This window comes from Salvelinus sp. IW2-2015, linkage group LG12 (assembly GCF_002910315.2).
Source record: "Salvelinus sp. IW2-2015 linkage group LG12, ASM291031v2, whole genome shotgun sequence".
Lineage (NCBI taxonomy): Eukaryota > Metazoa > Chordata > Actinopteri > Salmoniformes > Salmonidae > Salvelinus > Salvelinus sp. IW2-2015.
This window is the reverse complement of record NC_036852.1, coordinates 12,749,522-12,768,378: the sequence shown is the minus strand read 5'-3', so window position 1 is coordinate 12,768,378 and position 18,857 is coordinate 12,749,522. Positions and strand designations below refer to the sequence as shown.

The 18,857-nt window shown below is 40.9% G+C and overlaps 1 protein-coding gene across 2 annotated transcripts in view; it reads left to right on the top strand.

Moving 5' to 3' along the window:
- ankrd10a (ankyrin repeat domain 10a) overlaps positions 1 to 11,303 on the top strand; it is a 29,395-nt gene extending 18,092 nt beyond the window's left edge. Inside the window, exons 4-6 of one of the 2 annotated variants that reach the window (XM_023997868.2) lie at positions 1,525 to 1,766; positions 2,031 to 2,114; positions 7,230 to 11,303. In XM_023997868.2, the coding sequence (XP_023853636.1) occupies positions 1,525 to 1,766; positions 2,031 to 2,114; positions 7,230 to 7,696 (793 nt within the window). In that variant the 3' untranslated portion in view covers positions 7,697 to 11,303. Of the gene's footprint in view, positions 1 to 1,524; positions 1,767 to 2,030; positions 2,115 to 7,226 lie in introns of both variants that reach the window. The other variant, XM_023997867.2, reaches the window with a different exon arrangement.
- The last annotated feature ends 7,554 nt before the right edge of the window (positions 11,304 to 18,857 follow it).

Here is an 18,857-nt window from a genome sequence, read left to right as displayed (position 1 = left end):
AATATTTAATTAGATTTCTGAACATCTTGATGTATTGTGGTACAGACAACCCATACTAGTGACATGCACTTTATGACTTGATTTCTTCAATGAATAGTATTGGGAGGCCCATTTATACAAGTGAGTTACGAGACTAATTAAAGGGTTTTGTTCATTCATGAATTCGGACCAGGATTAGCTCACACTGCAGTGGGAGATGGTCAGGTCTAAGGTGAGGATGCTACAATCCATGTTGATGCTGTGTCCATTCCAAACAGTCACTTGGCCAACATGCCTTTCCTGTGTGTCTCAGGCTGTGCTTACACAGGCAGCCCATTATGGGGGAAAAAATCTGTATTGGGCTGCTTGTGTTAACACAGCCTTACTACTTTCACATTATCCATTTAGGGGAAAGGAATACAGTTCCTTAACTTCAATTAAACATTATTTTGGTCTTCTCTGTTCCTGCTTAGACATTCTGAAAATCTAACCTTGTTAGCTATGAATATGGACTGAACTTCTAGGCCTATTCAATGCCTGAAATACCATCTGGGATCATGGCTTTCATGCAGATCTACATTCCGGCAGGGGCTTTCACTTGAACATTTGTCTGTCCATATCCAGGAAGCTTGACGATCTTGGCTTCTCTAACGTCTATAATGAAGGGACACTACACCGGGTCTTCACTTTCTCGATGGATCCCACTCTTATTCACTCTGCAAATTATCATATTTTTCCATCATCAACCACATCATGAAGATCTGGACTTTGTGGAGCTTGTTGACATGGCATCCTCTTGGTAAGACTATTTGAACATAAGTTATTGGTAGGGCCCAGAGAACCGGGACCAATAGGTTGTTGCAATAGCCTACATTCTCAAGTCTGTGCTTAAAAGGATAGTTTTCTTACATGTGTTAACTCTTCTTACCATGTAATTAATCATTCATTGACTCCAACAACCAACTGAGTATTATAGTGAGTTTCAAAGCAGAGAAATGCTACATCTTTGAATCCTTATAAACAACTTAGATGCTCTGTCTATATGGTGTGACATTCTATGCAGTCTACCTTGCTATCCAAAAAAAAAATGTAAACGGAACACTTTTTCTACCAGTTGGTTTAAGCACAAGGTTTTTCCACAATTGTATCTTTTTGGGACTGCATTCTCTAAAACCTCACTTTTGGATTACTTTGCAGTTGAAGCTCTGGTCCTCTTCTGTCTAGCTGGACCTACTCTATCTACTGAACTACTACGAAAAGTAAAATTCTTTCCTGGATTGTCACATTTAATGCTACCCATAGATGGACATTAATCATCTCTTACTGCAGTGTTGGTTTCTACCTTCCTTCGTCTATTTYTGTTTTGTTATTTCAGGATAAGAATTGGGTCAGTTTCAGTGTAACTGAGTCAGTGCAATAATCTGTAGAATGATAGCAGAAGTAGAGCAGACAGGGTTGGATATAGAGGGGGCTGTGTGACTTGTCTTGTACGTGCTTGCTTTAGCTTGCGGAAGTTCTTAACTTCGGTCACATCTCACCGGGCAGCTTAAGGAACGCTAATGGCTTGACGGCGGCAGACCTGGCCCACGCCCAGGGCTTCTGGGAGTGCGCCCAGCTGCTCTCCAACGCTCAAAACCACCTCAACCAGCTCAATGGTTTCCACTCCAACGGGGCGCTAAACGGCCACCGCTCTCTCAGCCAAAGCCAGGGTCTCAATGGGCTGGCCAATAGAAAGAGGCTTCTGGACGGCGTGGAGCACAATCACATCAAGAAGGCCAGAACAGACGGTAGGGGCCTATCTAGTCTGATGCAGGGCCTGCGAAATGTTCAAATGTGTGTATTTATCTTTGCCAATGTGCTGATTCGATATGAATCAGTTGGACTATCTTTCTAGCTATTACAAAAATGTAATTGCATGGAATGTCAGTGGGCATTAAAGTCCGAACGGCAACTCTTATAGATACCAAATGAACAACATTTGATCTGTAGACATTCTTATAGTAGGTCATTAACTATGTCTAATTCAGCTCTGTCTGTCCGTCGTCCCTCAGGTGTGGACCTGCCCAAGTGGATGCAGCATGGCTGCGGGGAGGAGCTGGAGACCATGTATATGGAGTCTGCAGACCCCGTCTCAGGTGGGACTGGCCCCTCCACAGCCCCGAAAGAGCTGGATATCTCTACTGTGGTCTCCATGCAGATCCTATGCCGCTACACAAACTCCTGCACCTATTTGTAGTGGCATTTCTTAAAAAGCCAGTTTCACTCTCTGAATCATGTGTATGTATAAGCTAGGTTGTTATGGTCTTGACTTTAATATCTTGTCAAGATCAAGGCATCTGAAAATGTTCAGTGGTTAAGAAATGTATTAAGCTTCTAGTAATGTCAATGTTAACTTTCACTATCCCTGAGCAGCTCATCCCACACCTTCTGCATTTMTGGCACATTCATGTTCAAGATGTAGGAATGCACACATATCCAGACATGCATATTTTATGCATGGAATCCATTAATGCATTTTCCCATTCCGTGTGTATCCAAATGCCCTTTCCTTACTGTTCAGTTTGAAKGATTTCCCTTGTTTTTGATAGGCCTCCCCAATATGGTAGTTGTGTGAATGAACCTCAAAAAATGACATTTGTTTTTCCACAACCGTCTGTCATCCACAATTTGGTTATGCCATAGTCGAATCCCGTGTAGAAAAAATATGACTATATCCACATCCCTGCGTGCCATTTATGCTTTGCAAACAACTAAATGGCAGAATCCCTACCTGGACTGAAACTGTAAGGCTTTAATGAATGTATCCTGTAGATTCAGGTTTTCTTGAAAGAGGGTGTTTATGAAAGTACATTTTGACTGATTACATGGTATAAGTGTTATTCCAAGTTCGCCCCCTACATATTCCCTTCTGTCAATACCGAGGTTATAGTAAACAAAACTAAATTGTTTTTCCAGTTTTTGTTAAAATAATGAAGAACATTTAGTTTCAATATTTTTCTATCTTTGACTGTATAACGAATTAAAATAAAAACCATCGTCCTCCAAGTGGCGCAGCAGTCTAAACCACTGCATCGCWGTGCTTGAGGCSTCACTACAGACCCGGGTTCGATCCCAGTCTGTGTCACAAATGGCTGTGACCGGGAGACCAATAGGGCGGTGCACAATTGGTCTAGCGTTGTCTGGGTTAGGGAAGGGTTTGACCGGGGGGGCTTTACTTGGCTCATTGCGCTCTAGCGACTCCTTATAGCGGGCCGGCCGCCTGCAGGCTGACTTCAGTCGTCAGTTGAATGGTGTTTCCTCTGACACATTGGTGCAGCTGGCTTCCGGGTTTAGAAGCACGGTTTGGCAAGTCATGTTTCAGAGCACGCATGACTTAGTTTTCTGAATCTGGTGGAAAAATGCTGCCAGTAGATRGCAATGTTTCAACTAGGCCTAGCTTGTGCATCACTATCACAACCTAACAGGGAAGAAATCTGAGGGTGAGCAATGGTGGCAGCAAAAGGTAAAGCGCTGTATGGGATTATTTTGAGTACATTGCTGGAAAGGACCATGTATTATAGTATCAGCAGCAAAAGGGAAATCCCAACCAATCTCAAAGTTAATCTGAACAGTGCCCACAAAGAATCATGCAAACAATTTCAGGCTAAGGACAAGGTGAGACAGCCAGAAGCTACAAGTAGCTGCACGGCAACGTTAGGACAACCAACTAGCAGTTTGAATGAAAAGAGCAGAAACATGGAAACCTCATTCAAATGTGTAAAAAATTTATTAAAGCAGCACTGGTTAATTTATTCATCCAGTCTGGCAAGTCCACAAGACCGTGCGATGAACTAGCCCATTGGGCATACATTGGTTGAATCAATGTTGTTTCCACGCCAGTGTGGAATAGATTCTGAATTGACGTCTTTGCCCAGTGGGACTTGATCCCAAATTTAAAACTCCTGCCTCTGCTAGAGTAAACGTGTTGATTGCTTTGCAAATGGGTACAGCAACCCATAAAGTTAAGGACATTCTAAAAGAGGCATGAAAAGCAACCTTGTGTGTAGACTGCTGGAGCAAGAAAAGACTGACTGCTTTGTTTATGTGCATATYAGCCTGCTTCTATCACCCCTCCAACAAGACACCACGTGTTGCTCAGCCTCTATTGGATTTAACATCCACACACCGGAGTGGTAATTGACTGCACATTGGACGTATAGGACATACCAAACGAGAAGAGCCTACTCGTAACTGACAACGGGGCGAACATGGCTATCAAGCTTTCCTAACAGGCAAGAGAATACCCATGAACAAGAACCACCAGAGCTGGCCATGACTATAAACGRCGTGGCAGAAATGTCTGAATCTGAGTCAGACACCGACGATTATCCTTTCAAATCCAAGTYACATTATGTTCCTTTAAACATAGCCAAACCTATTACMTGACCTTCAGCTTGTATTACTGCCCCCAGTGGCAAGATGTGAAAATCCCACAAAAAACAACAAAAGGCCAACAACACATAAATGGCTCCTAGCTTCCCACACATGGGCTACTTTCTGTCCGTAACAACTTTGAAGAACTAATAGAAACTAATACAAAATCACAACTATAATAACCTTGTCCCATACCCTGTTTGATCTAAAGAAAATTAAGAGAATGAGATACAAGCTGGAGCTTTGGTTTAACCTTTACTTAATACCCATCCCGGATCCGGGATCCTCCTCATCAAAAAAGCTGACTAGCCTAGCCTAACGGGACAGGTATATCATATAATATAATTTTCATGAAATCACAAGTCCAATACAGCAAATGAAAGATAAACATCTTGTGAATCCAGCCATCATTTCCGATTTTTATAATGTTTTACAGCAAACACAATATGTATTTCTATTAGCTAACCACAATAGCCAAAGACTCAACCGCATATTTTCACCATATTTCTACCACATAGGTAGCTATCACAAAACCGACCAAATAGAGATATAATTAGTCACTAACAAGAAACAACTTCATCAGATGACAGTCTTATAACATGTTATACAATAAATGTATGTTTTGTTCGAAAATGTGCATATTTGAGGTATAAATCATAGTTTTACATTGCAGCTACCATCAAAAATATCACCAAAGCAGCCAGAATAATTACAGAGAGCAACGTGAAATACCTAAATACTCATCATAAAACATTTATGAAAAATACATGGTGTACAGCAAATGAAAGACAAACATCTTGTGAATCCAGCCAATATTCCCAATTTAAAAAAATTAAAATAAAGTGTTTTTACAGCGAAAATACATATAGCATTATATTAGCTTACCACAATAGCCAAACACACAAACACATTTATTCACCGCATAGATAGCATTCGCAAAAACCAGCAAAAGATATAAAATGAATCACTAACCTTGAACAACTTCATCAGATGACAGTCTTATAACATCAGGTTATACAATACACTTGTGTTTTGTTCGAAAATGTGCATATTTAGAGCTGCAAACCGTGGTTATACATTGTGAAAATGTAGCAACATTTCCGCAGAATGTCAGGAGCTATTTTGGACACTCACCTAATCTGACCAAAGAACTCATCATAAACTTTACAAAAAAATACATGTTGTACAGCAAATGAAAGATACACTGGTTCTTAATGCAACCGCCGTGTTAGATTTTTAAAAATAACTTTACCATAACAAACAGCTTGCGTTATTGCGAGACAGCGCCCACCAAAACGGCGGAGAATAGAAATAACATTTTCYACAGAAATACGAAATAACATCATAAATTGTTCTTAMTTTTGCTGAGCTTCCATCAGAATCTTGTACAAAGAGTCCTTGGTCCAGTATAAATCGTTGTTTGGTTTTAGAATGTCCTTTTCTCCTGTCGAATTCGCGCCACAATGCTATCCAATGTTGATGACGTTCCCAGTTTCTCTCGACGCAAAGAACGGAAAACTCAAAGTCCCAATAAACGTTGAATAATCTGATAAAACTCGGTTGAAAAAACATACTTTACGATGTTATTATCACATGTATCAAATAAAATCAGAGCCGGAGATATTAGCCGTGTATACCGAACGCTTATCAGAAGACAATATGGAGGTGCTTCGTGCGCCTAGGTAGAGAAAGGAAATTCCTGACCTGCCACTCCAAAAGCTCTTGTTCGACCTCAGATCAAGCTAGACACCCCATTCCCCCTTCCACTGCCKGTTGACATCTAGTGGAAGGTGTATGAAGTGCATGCATATCGATAAATATAAGCCAGTTGAATAGGCAGGCCCTGGAACAGAGCCTCGTTTTCAGATTCTTCACTTCCTGTATGGAAGTTTGCTGCAAAATGAGTTCTGTTTTACTCACAGATATAATTCAAACAGTTTTAGAAACTTGAGAGTGTTTTCTATCCAATAGTAATAATAATATGCATATGTATGATCTAGAATAGAGTACGAGGCAGATTAATTTGGGCACGATTTTTTCCAAAGTGAAAATAGCGCCCCCCTATTGACAAGAAGTTTAACTCCTTGTAAATCCTTTGTTTAAGAGCCAAAGGGTAGACTTCTTACTCCCCTGACTGATTTTACATTCCAAAGGAAAGCGATGAGAAATGAACTTGTTTGTACTATAAAATTGGCCAGTTGTGGTTTAATCAGTTCAATGAAACACAATATGGACTGCATTGTATAATAGGCTAATTAAGGATTTGTGCTGTGCCACTATATTTGATAAACCTTAGCAAATAATACATTTTCAATTTTATTTGCATGGTATGGTAGTGATTAATCTGACACAGTATCTTTCAACTGTACATTATAGAAATAATTACCAATGTTTATAGTACGCCTAGATTTTTTTCTGATTCTGACAGTTATTAATGTTTTGTTAGTGTAAGTACAAATCTAGTTTGGCCAGGGGTATGTATTTCTGGTACATTGTCATGCTTTTGAAAGGCACATCGATAGAGAATGTATACTCGAAAGTAATATTTTTATTAACCTTTTTGATGACCTTGATGTGATGATAGGCATTTAATTACATTGAAATCATCTATCTAGGGTAAAGTAATTGTCTGGGTCATATTCAAAGGTTTATTTTTGTAAACGTATCATGAGAATCGGACAAGGACGTGTTTGCAAAACAAAATCAAGATGCTTACCTCGTATTTATGTGTTTGGAGAGTTGCTACCAAATCATGTTCATTAACCTGCCAAGTATGTTCCTTCTTTGTGTCATCCAACATTTGAATATGACTAGTCATGTCTTTTTTTCAACAGCAGATGACCCCAAAGCCACCACGGGTCAGACGAACGGCAACAATGGGCCACAGAAAGGTGCCATCTCCACCAATGGCCACATGCCAAAACACTTCAGTGGGGACAACCCTGCTGTGCTGTCAACCGGCTTCTCCACGCCATGGGGACTGACGGCCTTGGCTACTTCCACTGAAAACGGACTGTCGTCAACACGGTTAGCTATTCAGGAGRCGGAGGAGACCCGGCAGCGTTCAGCCCACGAGATGTGCGGTTCGCTACACCTGACAGGAAGCCCCAGCAGCTGCGTGTCCCACCGGCCCTCCTGGGAGGCCATGGCCAGCGACCTGGGAGACACCCTGCACTACGGACACTACCATGGCTTTGGGGACACGGCAGAGGACCTGGCTGAAGAGCACAGCAGCTCGGTGTGCGTGGAGCAGTGTTACGACCAGGCCGAGCTCAGTGACATGCACCACTACCACGGATCCTAAATCGGGGGAGGCTGGCCCTTCCCAAGAAAGTAGTCAGTGTATCTACCTGCCCCAGCGGTGACGCAACTTTGCCTAGAGCCGCTAGCCTGCCTTAAAATCCAATGGTTACTATAACATCGTTGTTGCACTGGGGATGGAGAGTAGAAAGAGACACTTTGGCCCATCTACCAAAGGGAACAAGTACAGTTGAAGTCGGAAGTTTACATACACCTTAGCCAAATACATTTAAACTCAGTTTTTCACAATTCCTGACATTTAATCCTAGTAAAAATACCCTGTCTTTGGTCAGTTAGGATCACTTTATTTTAAGAATGTGAAATGTCAGAATAATAGTAGAGAGAATGATTTCAGTTTTTATTTCTTTCATCACATTCCCAGTGGGTCAGAAGTTTACATACACTCAATTAGTATTTGGTAGCATTGTCTTTAAATTGTTTACCTTGGGTCAAACGTTTCGGGTAGCCTTCCACAAGCTTCCCATAATAAGTTGGGAGAATTTTGGTCCCAGTTCTGCCCACACATTTTCGATGGGATTGAGGTCAGGGCAATACCATTTGGAAGACCTATTTGTGACCAAGCTTTAACTTCCTGACTGATGTCTTGAGATGTTGCTTCAATATATCCACATAATTTTCCATCCTCATGATGCATCTATTTTGTGAAGTGCACCAGTCCCTCCTGCAGCAAAGCACCCCCACATGATGCTGCCACCCCCGTGCTTCACGGTTGGGATGGTGTTCTTCGGCTTGCAAGCCTCCCCCTTTTTCCTCCAAACATAACGATGGTCATTATGGCCAAACAGTTCTATTTTTGTTTCATCAGACCAGAGGACATTTCTCCAAAAAGTACAATCTTTGTCCCCATGTGCATTTGCAAACTGTACTCTGGCTTTTTTTAATAGCGGTTTTGGAGCAGTGGCTTCTTCCTTGCTGAGCAGCCTTTCAGGTTACGTCGATATAGAACTTGTTTTACTGTGGATATACAGTCGTGGCCAAAAGTTTTGAGAATGACACAAATATTAATTTYCACAGTTTTTTGATATTTTTGTCTGATGTTACTATAGAATACTGAAGTATAATTACAAACATTTCGTAAGTGTCAAAGGATTTTATTGACAATTCCATGAAGTTGATGCAAAGAGTCAATATTTGCAGTGTTAACCCTTCTTTTTCAAGACCTCTGCAATCCGCCCTGGCATGCTGTCAATTAATTTCTGGGCCACATCCTGACTGATGGCAGCCCATTCTTGCATAATCAGTGCTTGGAGTTTGTCAGAATTTGTAGGTTTTTGTTTGTTCACCCGCCTCTTGAGGATTGACCACAAGTTCTCAATGGGATTAAGGTCTGGTGAGTTTCCTGGCCATGGACCCAAAATATCGATGTTCTGTTCCCCGAGCCACTTAGTTATCACTTTTGCCTTATGGCAAGGTGCTCCATCATGCCTGAAAAGGCATTGTTCGTCACCAAACTGTTCCTGGATGGTTGGGAGAAGTTGCTCTCGGGAAGATGTGTTGGTACCATTATTTATTCATGGCTGTGTTCTTAGGCAAAATTGTGTGTGAGCCCACTCCCTTGGCTGAGAAGCAATCCCACACATGAATGGTCTCAGGATGCTTTACTGTTGGCATGACACAGGACTGATGGTAGCGCTCACCTTGTCTTCTCCGGACAAGCTTTTTTCCGGATGTCCCAAACAACTGGAAAGGGGATTCATCAGAGAAAATGACTTTAGTCCAATCCCTGTACCTTTTGCAGAATATCAGTCTGTCCCTGATGTTTTTCCTAGAGAGATGTGGCTTCTTTGCTGCCCTTCTTGACACCAGGCCATCCTCCAAAAGTCTTCGCCTCACAGTGCGTGCAGATGCACTCACACCTGCCTGCTGCCATTCCTGAGCAAGCTCTGTACTGGTGGTGCCCCGATCCCGCAGCTGAATCAACTTGAGGAGACGGTCCTGGCATTTTGCTGGACTTTCTTGGGCACCCTGAAGCCTTCTTCACAACAATTGAACCGCTTTCCTTGACGTTCTTGATGATCCGATAAATGGTTGATTTAGGTGCAATCTTACTGGCAGCAATATCCTTACCTGTGAAGCCCTTTTTGTGCAAAGCAATGATGACGGCACGTGTTTCCTTGCAGGAATCCATGTTTGACAGAGGAAGAACAATGATTCCAAGCACCACTCTCCTTTTGAAGCGTCCAGTCTGTTATTCAAACTCAATCAGCATGACATAGTGATCTCCAGCCTTGTCCTCGTCAACACTCACACCTGTGTTAACGAGAGAATCACTGACATGATGTCAGCTGGTCGTTTTGTGGCAGGGCTGAAATTCATTGGAAATGTTTTTGGGGGGATTCAGTTCATTTGCATGGCAAAGAGGGACTTTGCAATTAATTGCAATTTATCTGATCACTCTTCATAACATTCTGGAGTATATGCAAATTGCCATCATACAAACTGAGGCAGCAGACTTTAAAAATGTATATTTGTGTCGTTCTCAAAACTTTTGACCACAACTGTAGATACTTGGTACCATCTTCACAAGATCCTTTGCTGTTGTTCTGGGATTGATTTGCACTTTTTGCACCAAAGTACTGTCATCTCTAGGAGACAGAACACGTCTCCTTCCTGAGCGGTATGACGGCTGCGTGGTCCCATGGTGTTTAAACTTGCGTGCTATTGTTTGTGCAGATGAACGTGGTACCTTCAGGCGTTTGGAAATTGCTCCCATGGATGAAAGCAGACTTGTGGAGGTCTACAATTTATTTTCTGGGGTCTTGGCTGATTTCTTTAGATTTTCCCATGATGTCAAGCAAAGAGGCACAGAGTTCGAAGGTAGGCCTTGAAATACATCCACAGGTACACCTCCAATTGACTCAAATGATCAGAAGCTTCTAAAGCCATGACCTCATTTTCTGGAATTTTCCAAGCTGTTTAAAGGCCGAGTCAACTTAGTGTATGTAAACTTCTGACCCACTGGAATTGTGATACATTGAATTATAAGTGAAATAATCTTGTCTGTAAACAATTGTTGGAAAAATTACTTGTGTCATGCACAAAGTAGATGTCCTAACCGACTTGCCAAAACTAAAGTTTGTTAACAAGAAGTTTGTGGAGTGGTTGAAAAACAARTTTTAATGACTCCAACTTAAGTGTATGTAAACTTCTGTCTTCAACTGTAGTATTGTCGTTTTTGTATTTGATATTTGAAATTCTTATTTTATTACTGTCTGTGTTGTAATGCAAGAGATGTGATTGTGGTAAGCTGATCCTAGTTTGTCGGGTGATGGTATTGCTTAAAATGCAGGTTATTAGAATTATGAGTTATTTTAAGTCAGCGATGCCTAATGTTCTGTTTTGTTTTTTTGTGTGTGTTAGACCAAAGGGTAAATGACTTGTGTTTGGCATGTAGGTTCTGTCCATACACAAATCTATTATGGCACAAAAAAGTGTTTTTTACTGAGTTTGTTTTACCTTGTTGTTCCTTGTCTGTACTTGGAGCACTGCAAACAGTATTTATCATGTAGACAATCTGTAAACTGACTTATGACAGTCCTGTTTAGATTCATTTTTGTTGGGTCTTCTGAAATAAATGTTTTATCAAATTGCGTGCTTGACCATGTCTTCCCTTTTGCTTCTATGACATTGCTAAAATGTTTGAATGATTTTTTTGAATGACCTTGTCTTATCTTGCTTGTGCAACTAGCATTTATTTTTAATGGGAATTATAGGGTTGTGTTGGATTTAATAATACAAACTCAATCATGTCTGAAGATGTACAATCATGTGCTTTCATGAGATACTACTGTAATCAAATCAAATTTTATCACATGCGACGAATAAAACGGGTGTACACTTTACAGTGAAATGCTTGCTTACGAACCTTTCCCAATGATCCAGAGTTTTAAAAAGAAAATAGTAACTAACACATGAGGAATAAAATAACATACACAAGAATGGAGCTATATACAGGGAGTACCAGATCAATGTGCAGATGTACTTGTGGTAGATATGTCCATGAAGGCAGAGTAAAGTGACTAGGCATCCGGATAGATAAGAGTAAAATAAGAACAGGGTAGCAGCAGCAAATGAGTGTATATGTTTGTAGTCAGTATGTGTGTGTGTGTGTGTGTGCATATGTAGTCTCTTAATGTGTGAGGGATATGTGTGGGAGTGACAATGTAGTGTGTGTGTAGAGTCATTGCAGATATTTTGGGTACCCATTAATTGACTAATTTAGTGGTCTGGCTATTTAGCAGTCTTATGGCTTGGGGGTACTAGCGGTCTTGGCGCCTGTTGATTCGAGAAGGCACCGTGTGTCAGACAACAGTATATGGCTTGGGTAGCTGGAGTCTTTGGCAATTTTTCAGACCTTCCTCTGACACCACCTGATGTAGAAGTCCTGGATGGATAAGGTGTGACTTGACTAATTTTAAGGTAGGTCAAAGACCACAAAATACATTTGTCAAATCTATTTCAAGTTGTTCTTCCCATGCATGTAGTCCTAAAAGTACATGCCATCCCTTCAGAGCAATCTCAAACTCACATGGCTATGCATTCGTGTGCGTCACCTTGTCGCCTCTATGGTCAACCTTTTTGTACAACCCGTCACCTTGTCGCCTCTATGGTCAACCTTTTTGTACAACCCCTCACGTTCCAAGGCCACGCCTCCAGCTGGGTCTGTTCCATTTTACACCTAGAAATAGGGGTGTGCATTTGTAGTATCTCTAGACGTGATATTAGCCACGCTGATGGACATTATTGTAGATTTTCAAAATACATTACAAGAATGTATTATTTTTGTGCGTTTGTCTTTGAGGATGACAACTATATACAGAACTCTATATACAGAACGCCTGACTCCGCTACATCTCTGCACCCAATCGCTGACAGAATCACGGACATTTCAAATGGAGTCAGGCGCAGGACACAGGCTAGAGCAAAACAACTGAGTTTACTCTAAAACAAACACGCAATATTCCAATAAGGAAAATACATACAAACTAACACCTACAACAACCACTAAGACACCAACAATCACGGACAGAACAGAAAGGTATGCCAGAGGGTTAAAAGGGAACATGATATGGGAATTGAAACCAGGTGTGTGTAATACAGACAAAACAAAACGAAAATGAAACATGGATCGGTGGTGACTAGAAAGCCGGTGACGTCGACCGCCGAACAGCACCCTAACAAGGAGAGGGGCCGACTTCGGCGGAAGTCGTGACAAAAGCTGTACAAAAAAAGTTGGCAAACAAGCACACACTGGCCACGAACGATGCGTTTACAATACCGCGTTGGTGAAAATAGACATAAATATTAGGGTGAGGCACATGGGCTACTAACAGCTTACTACACAACATACTCTTAGTATTACTTTCTTAGCTACAGTATACATATCTCCCTTGCATATTACATCATTGTACACCACCACAGAAAGCACTGAGAGACAGACCATGTTGTAATGCTGCTTTATTTACTCAACGATATATWTWTTTTTTTACATTGTTTGCAAACTGATGTGTGACACGTATTAATGCCAAAATAACATGCAAAACAGGCAAGCCCCCAAAATTGTGTTTTATTTATATATATACACTACCGATCAAAAGTTTTAGAACGCCTACTCATTCAAGGGTTTTCTTTATTTGTATTATTTTCTACATTGTAGAATAATAGTGAAGACCTAAAAACTATGAAATAACACATATGGAATCATGTAGTAACCAGAAAAGTGTTAAACAAATCCAAATATATTTTATATTGAGATTCAAATAGCCACCCTTTGCCTTGATGACAGCTTTGCGCACGCTTGGCATTCTCTCAACCAGCTTCACCTGGAATGCTTTTCCAACAGTCTTGAAGGAGTTCTCACATATGCTGAGCACTTGTTGGCTGCTTTTCCTTCACTCTGCGGTCCGACTCATCCCAACCCATCTCAATTGGCTTGAGGTCGGGGGATTGTGGAGGCCAGGTCATCTGATGCAGCACTCCATTACTCTTCTTCTTTGTAAAATAGCCCTTACACAGCCTGGAGGTGTGTTGGGTCATTGTCCTGTTGAAAAACAAATGATAGTGGGACTAAGCACAATCCAGATGGGATGACGTATCGCTACAGAATGCTTTGGTAGCCATGCTGGTTAAGTATACCTTGAATTCTAAATAAATCACAAACAGTGTCACCAGCAAAGCACCACCACACCATAACACCTCCATGTTTTACGGTGGGAAATGCACATGAAGAGATCATCCGTTCACCCATACCGCRTCTCACAAAGACACATCGGTTGGAACCAAAAATCTCAAATTTGGACTCCAGACCAAAGGACAGATTTCCAACGGTCTAATGTCCATTGCTCGTGTTTCTTGGCCCAAGCATGTCTCTTCATCTTTTTGGTATACTTTAGTAGTGGTTTCTTTGCAACAATTCGACCATAAAGGCCTGATTCACACAATCTCCTCTTAACAGTTAATGTTGAGATGTGTCTGTTACTTGAACTCTGAAGCATTTATTTGGGCTGCAATTTCTGAGACTGGTAAATCTAATGAACTTATCCTCTGCAGCAGAGGTAACTCTGGGTCTTCCATTCCTGTGGCGGTCCTCCTGAGAGCCAGTTTCATCATAGTGCTTGATGGTTTTTGTGACTGCACTTGAAGAAACTTTMAAAGTTCTTGAAATTTTCCATATTGACTGACCTTCATGTCTTAATGTAATTATGGAGTGTCTTTTCTCTTTGCTTATTTGAGCTGTTCTTGCCATAATATGGACTTGGTCTTTTACCAAATAAGGCTATCTTCTCTATACCCCCACCCCCACCCACCTTGTCACAACAGAACGGATTGGCTCAAACGCATTAAGAAGGAAAGAAATTCCACAAATTAACTTTTAAGAAGGCACACCTGTTACATTTTTTTTCAATTGCTAACAAGCATCGGTCAATACAGAAGCCACTTTTTCAAAACTCTTCACATAGTCTGCATTACCAACATGCATCAAACCACCAAAACGCTTCATACATGTCTCACAATAAGCTCGTTCGACCATAACACTGGCAAAAATTCTCACTCAGAAATCATATATTGTCACCCATAACACACTGACCTACAAAACACTAACAACAGGGAGCATTACATGAATGATGAACTTTTCTCTTTGGAGTTTGAATGATTTTTCACATGAATAAGTATGTCATTATAGAATAAGAATAACACCATTTCACTTTAATGACTGTACTAAACCTGTCTCTTATACACATCTAGATGTGTATAAGAGACAGCCTTGTATATAGCCTCGTTATTATTACTTTTTATTATTTCTTTTTATTTTAGCCTACTTGGTAAAAAAAACAAAATCTTGATCTGCACTGTTGGTTAAGGGATAGTAAGTAAGCATTTCACGGTGAAGGCTACATTTGTTGTATTTGGCTCATGTGGCAAATAAAGTTTGATTTGAGCTCTGCTGCGCTGTATCAGCACAATGAACAGCGTGCTACAGCAAGGCCGTTTTGGTAATGAATATATGCCTCAAGATAGATAGGGCAATTCACCTATTACAAATAGTTTATGTGAATGCAGCCATACACACAGCTGTCTTACCAAAATAATGCAAACTAAATGCTGAAAGTAATAGCCTAGTTATTCATGCCTGCAACAAAAAAACAGAATAGCTGTTATGCTGGTGAATGAGGACCCAAAAGCGACGTAATAGAAACAGAGTTTTTATTCCAGTCTTAAACAAACAATAATTCTCCTGGATATTATCAAAGGTAAATCCAAAACAGGAAACTGAAATCCTCTCGTCAGTAGAGAGGAACGACTGGAGACGCGACCACAGACTGCAGGTCGCTTCAGGAAGGCACAGGCCGTAGCTGACATAGACACCTGCTCACACGCAGCATCTGAAGAAGGCAAAAACACGACAGGGCGGAACAAGGACACAGAACAGCAAACATCAAACAAGAATCCGACAAGGACAGAAGCGGAAAACAGAGGGAGAAATAGGGACTCTAATCAGAGGGCAAAATAGGGGACAGGTGTGAAAGAGTAAATGAGGTCGTTAGGAGAATGAGAAACAGCTGGGAGCAGGAACGGAACGATAGAGAGAGAGAGCGAGAGAGGGAGAGAGGGAGGGGGAGAGAGAGGGATAGAAAGAGGGAAAGAACCTAATAAGACCAGCAGAGGGAAGCACAGGGACAAGACATGATGATCAATGACAAAACATGACAATAGCAGTTTGGCTTAGCATACAGACACAACTGCAAATGCGAACAGAACAAAACAATGGTACAAAGTAGTAGGTCTATTAAACAAAATATCAGTTCGATAAAGTTAGTTAACAGGAAACACAGTAAACTAAAGGTGAATGGAGATCTAAATAACCAAAACACAGCCTACTATGGTGAGATGCAGCCATGCACAGCTGTCTTCCCAAATAAATAGACCTATACAGGCCCGCTTCAAACATGGAAAATCATGCCCCTAGCTCATGAGTTCAACATAAACACTTTTCCAATACGTAAAGTAACATCTACAGCAACGAAAACCAATAGGCTACCAAGAAAACCATAATAGAATGTATCTATGTCTATGATGAAACATCCTGATTTGTGGTTCCTCCTTTAAAATCTTTATTTTATTTTATGAATAATCTTTATTTTATGAACGAAATGTGTTTATTTGTTTATTAGGCTACTGTGCAGTCTACAATACATACTGTAGTAAACATGGGAAAGTGCCTAATTCCTTACATAAGGGAGAGCAGGCCATGTCTGTAATACAGAATGCAGGGCACGCGGGAGGACAGTGTTATTTCATAGTTGTGATGTCTTCACTATTATTCTACAATGTAGAAAATAGTAAAAATAAATAAAAATCCTGGAATGAGTAGGTGTGTCCAAACTTTTGACTGGTACTTGCTTAATTAATTTGATTAATATTATGGTATTTCTACTCCATGAAAAATGAAAAACCCTCCGGGTTTCCGTTAGGATAGAACCGAAAATATAGCGCTGTACAACGTGACGCTCATAAATTCAGAGCATTGTTGGTTTGTAAATTCAGACCGTTTTTCTCTCGGAGCGCACACTGGACGTTCGGGCCAAGGAGTAGGGTTGATTTGAGCGTTCTGGCCTTACAACGGCCATAACGCTGGCTAGCTACTTCCAGACACAAATGAGACCACTCTGACTATTTTTCTCGCCCTAGCAGAGCTGGTAAGGCAGTTTTTGTGTTAACCAGAGCGTTGATGACTGTAAATGTGCTGCTGGAAATATTCAACGGGTATTGAGCGCTCGTAAAGTAATTATTCTGCGCTCTGGTACACTGACGAGAGTGCTCTGAAATCCATGTAGATAGAAGGCTGGACACATGACATTTTTAACAACGTTCTTTTCTGATAAAAAACTAGTTAATTGCATCCGCCATGGAGCCCAGTTTCATAATATGACCATATTTCCCAGCTGCTTGCCGTCGTTTTGAAGTAATCACGAAAAAAAACAGGCCTTAGTGCATTTTTCACCCTGCCAGCTCCTATTAGTTATATTGAGCACCGTGGTACCAACTCGCCTTCCGAACGTCCTATTCCCAGTTTATTGTTCAACGTCACAATGCCTGCTTCACTATTGTTGACAATGAGACCTGCTCACATTGTTTTATAGTTAAAATGTAAACAACAAAAATAATATCGGAACTCTGCAGTCTTCCCATTGTTTCCTATGGGGGAAATATAGGCATGTCTGTCTATTTCACAAAATATCTCGCAATGTGTATATTTAGATATTTTTTCAAGTCGACGCCATTTTAAACATGAGAATCCCCTCTTTTTAATTATGTAAGCCTGGGCAGCTAGCTCGGTTGTCATCAAATGCTAGCCCCCAAATATTTTTTGCCCTTGGAACGCTGAGCTCCCCCCATTGTTTTCCTATGGAAAGGCATGCCGGTCTATTTCGCCAAAAAGCTTTTTTCAAGTAGGGCACCATTTTAATCAGGAGAATCTCCACCTTTCTAATTATGTAAGTCTGTGCAGCGAGCTCGTTTGTCATCGATCGCTAGACCAGAAAGTCTGAAGTTTTTATTTTTTCCCTACTTTTTCTTTCAGAGACATAAGCACAGTTGACACCATCGAGGTGCGGATGATACTTTCTACACAAGTAGTTTTTTTTCCAGTTTCGTCCCACGAACAGATTGTAGTGGTAAAAGAAAAAGGGATACATTTTTAATGGAATTCTAACCATCACTCCAGTAAAAACAGGCTCTGCGAACGTTCGATTCAATTAATTTGCTATGGGCTCGCGCTAGTGTTCCAGTTTAGCCAACGTTCTTAAGCTGTTTTTCAGCCTTGGGTGATTTTTGACTCGTTCTATTGTCCAGCCTATAGATAGCCAGAGCGAATTTACGAAAGCACCCAAATGTCCATTGAGAAAACACAACGACTATACCATTTAGCTAAGCTAAAAATGACAATTATAATCAAGTCAATAAACGTTGGGTAGATAGTTAGCCTATAGTTAATATACTGGCAAGTTTGATGTATAACTACTAACGTTAGGTAGCTAGCTGACTGTGACGACCCTCCCACTCTGTCTGCCGAATTCTKTCTCTTGGCTCTTGTTTTCCTTAAATAGGATGTCGGTGGGCGGAACCGGGAGGGTCGTCAGTGAAATGGGACACACCTGGGCTCGGCTGTGTCCCAGGATAAATGCACCTCTTCCCCATTCATTGGGGAGACTCTCCATACAGACACAGACAGATTTTGGTTGTGGCTATTTGGTTTGTTTGCGTTGGCACCTTTCAACACCCCTCATCACATGTATACACGTGACCACTCACTTACACTACTGACTAAACACACACCATTGTTAATTGTATTTACTTTACTTCAGTTAATAAATATGTTTTGTTATKTTTTATCTCCACGTTGTCTCCATTTTTGTTACGGGCTTCGAGCCGGTTCGTGACACTGACATACCAGTACATACTGCTGTAATGATATGCTATGTGGTTCATAAGGACAGCGTACCTAGCAAATTGTCAGCCAACATAACATGCAAGGTAACTTATTTGAAAAGTAATTACTTTATTACATTGAGTTGCAAGCTACCCCTTGGTCGTTAGGTCAAATCTGGTCTGTGATAGGAGTTTTTTTTTCTTCTCACACCTAG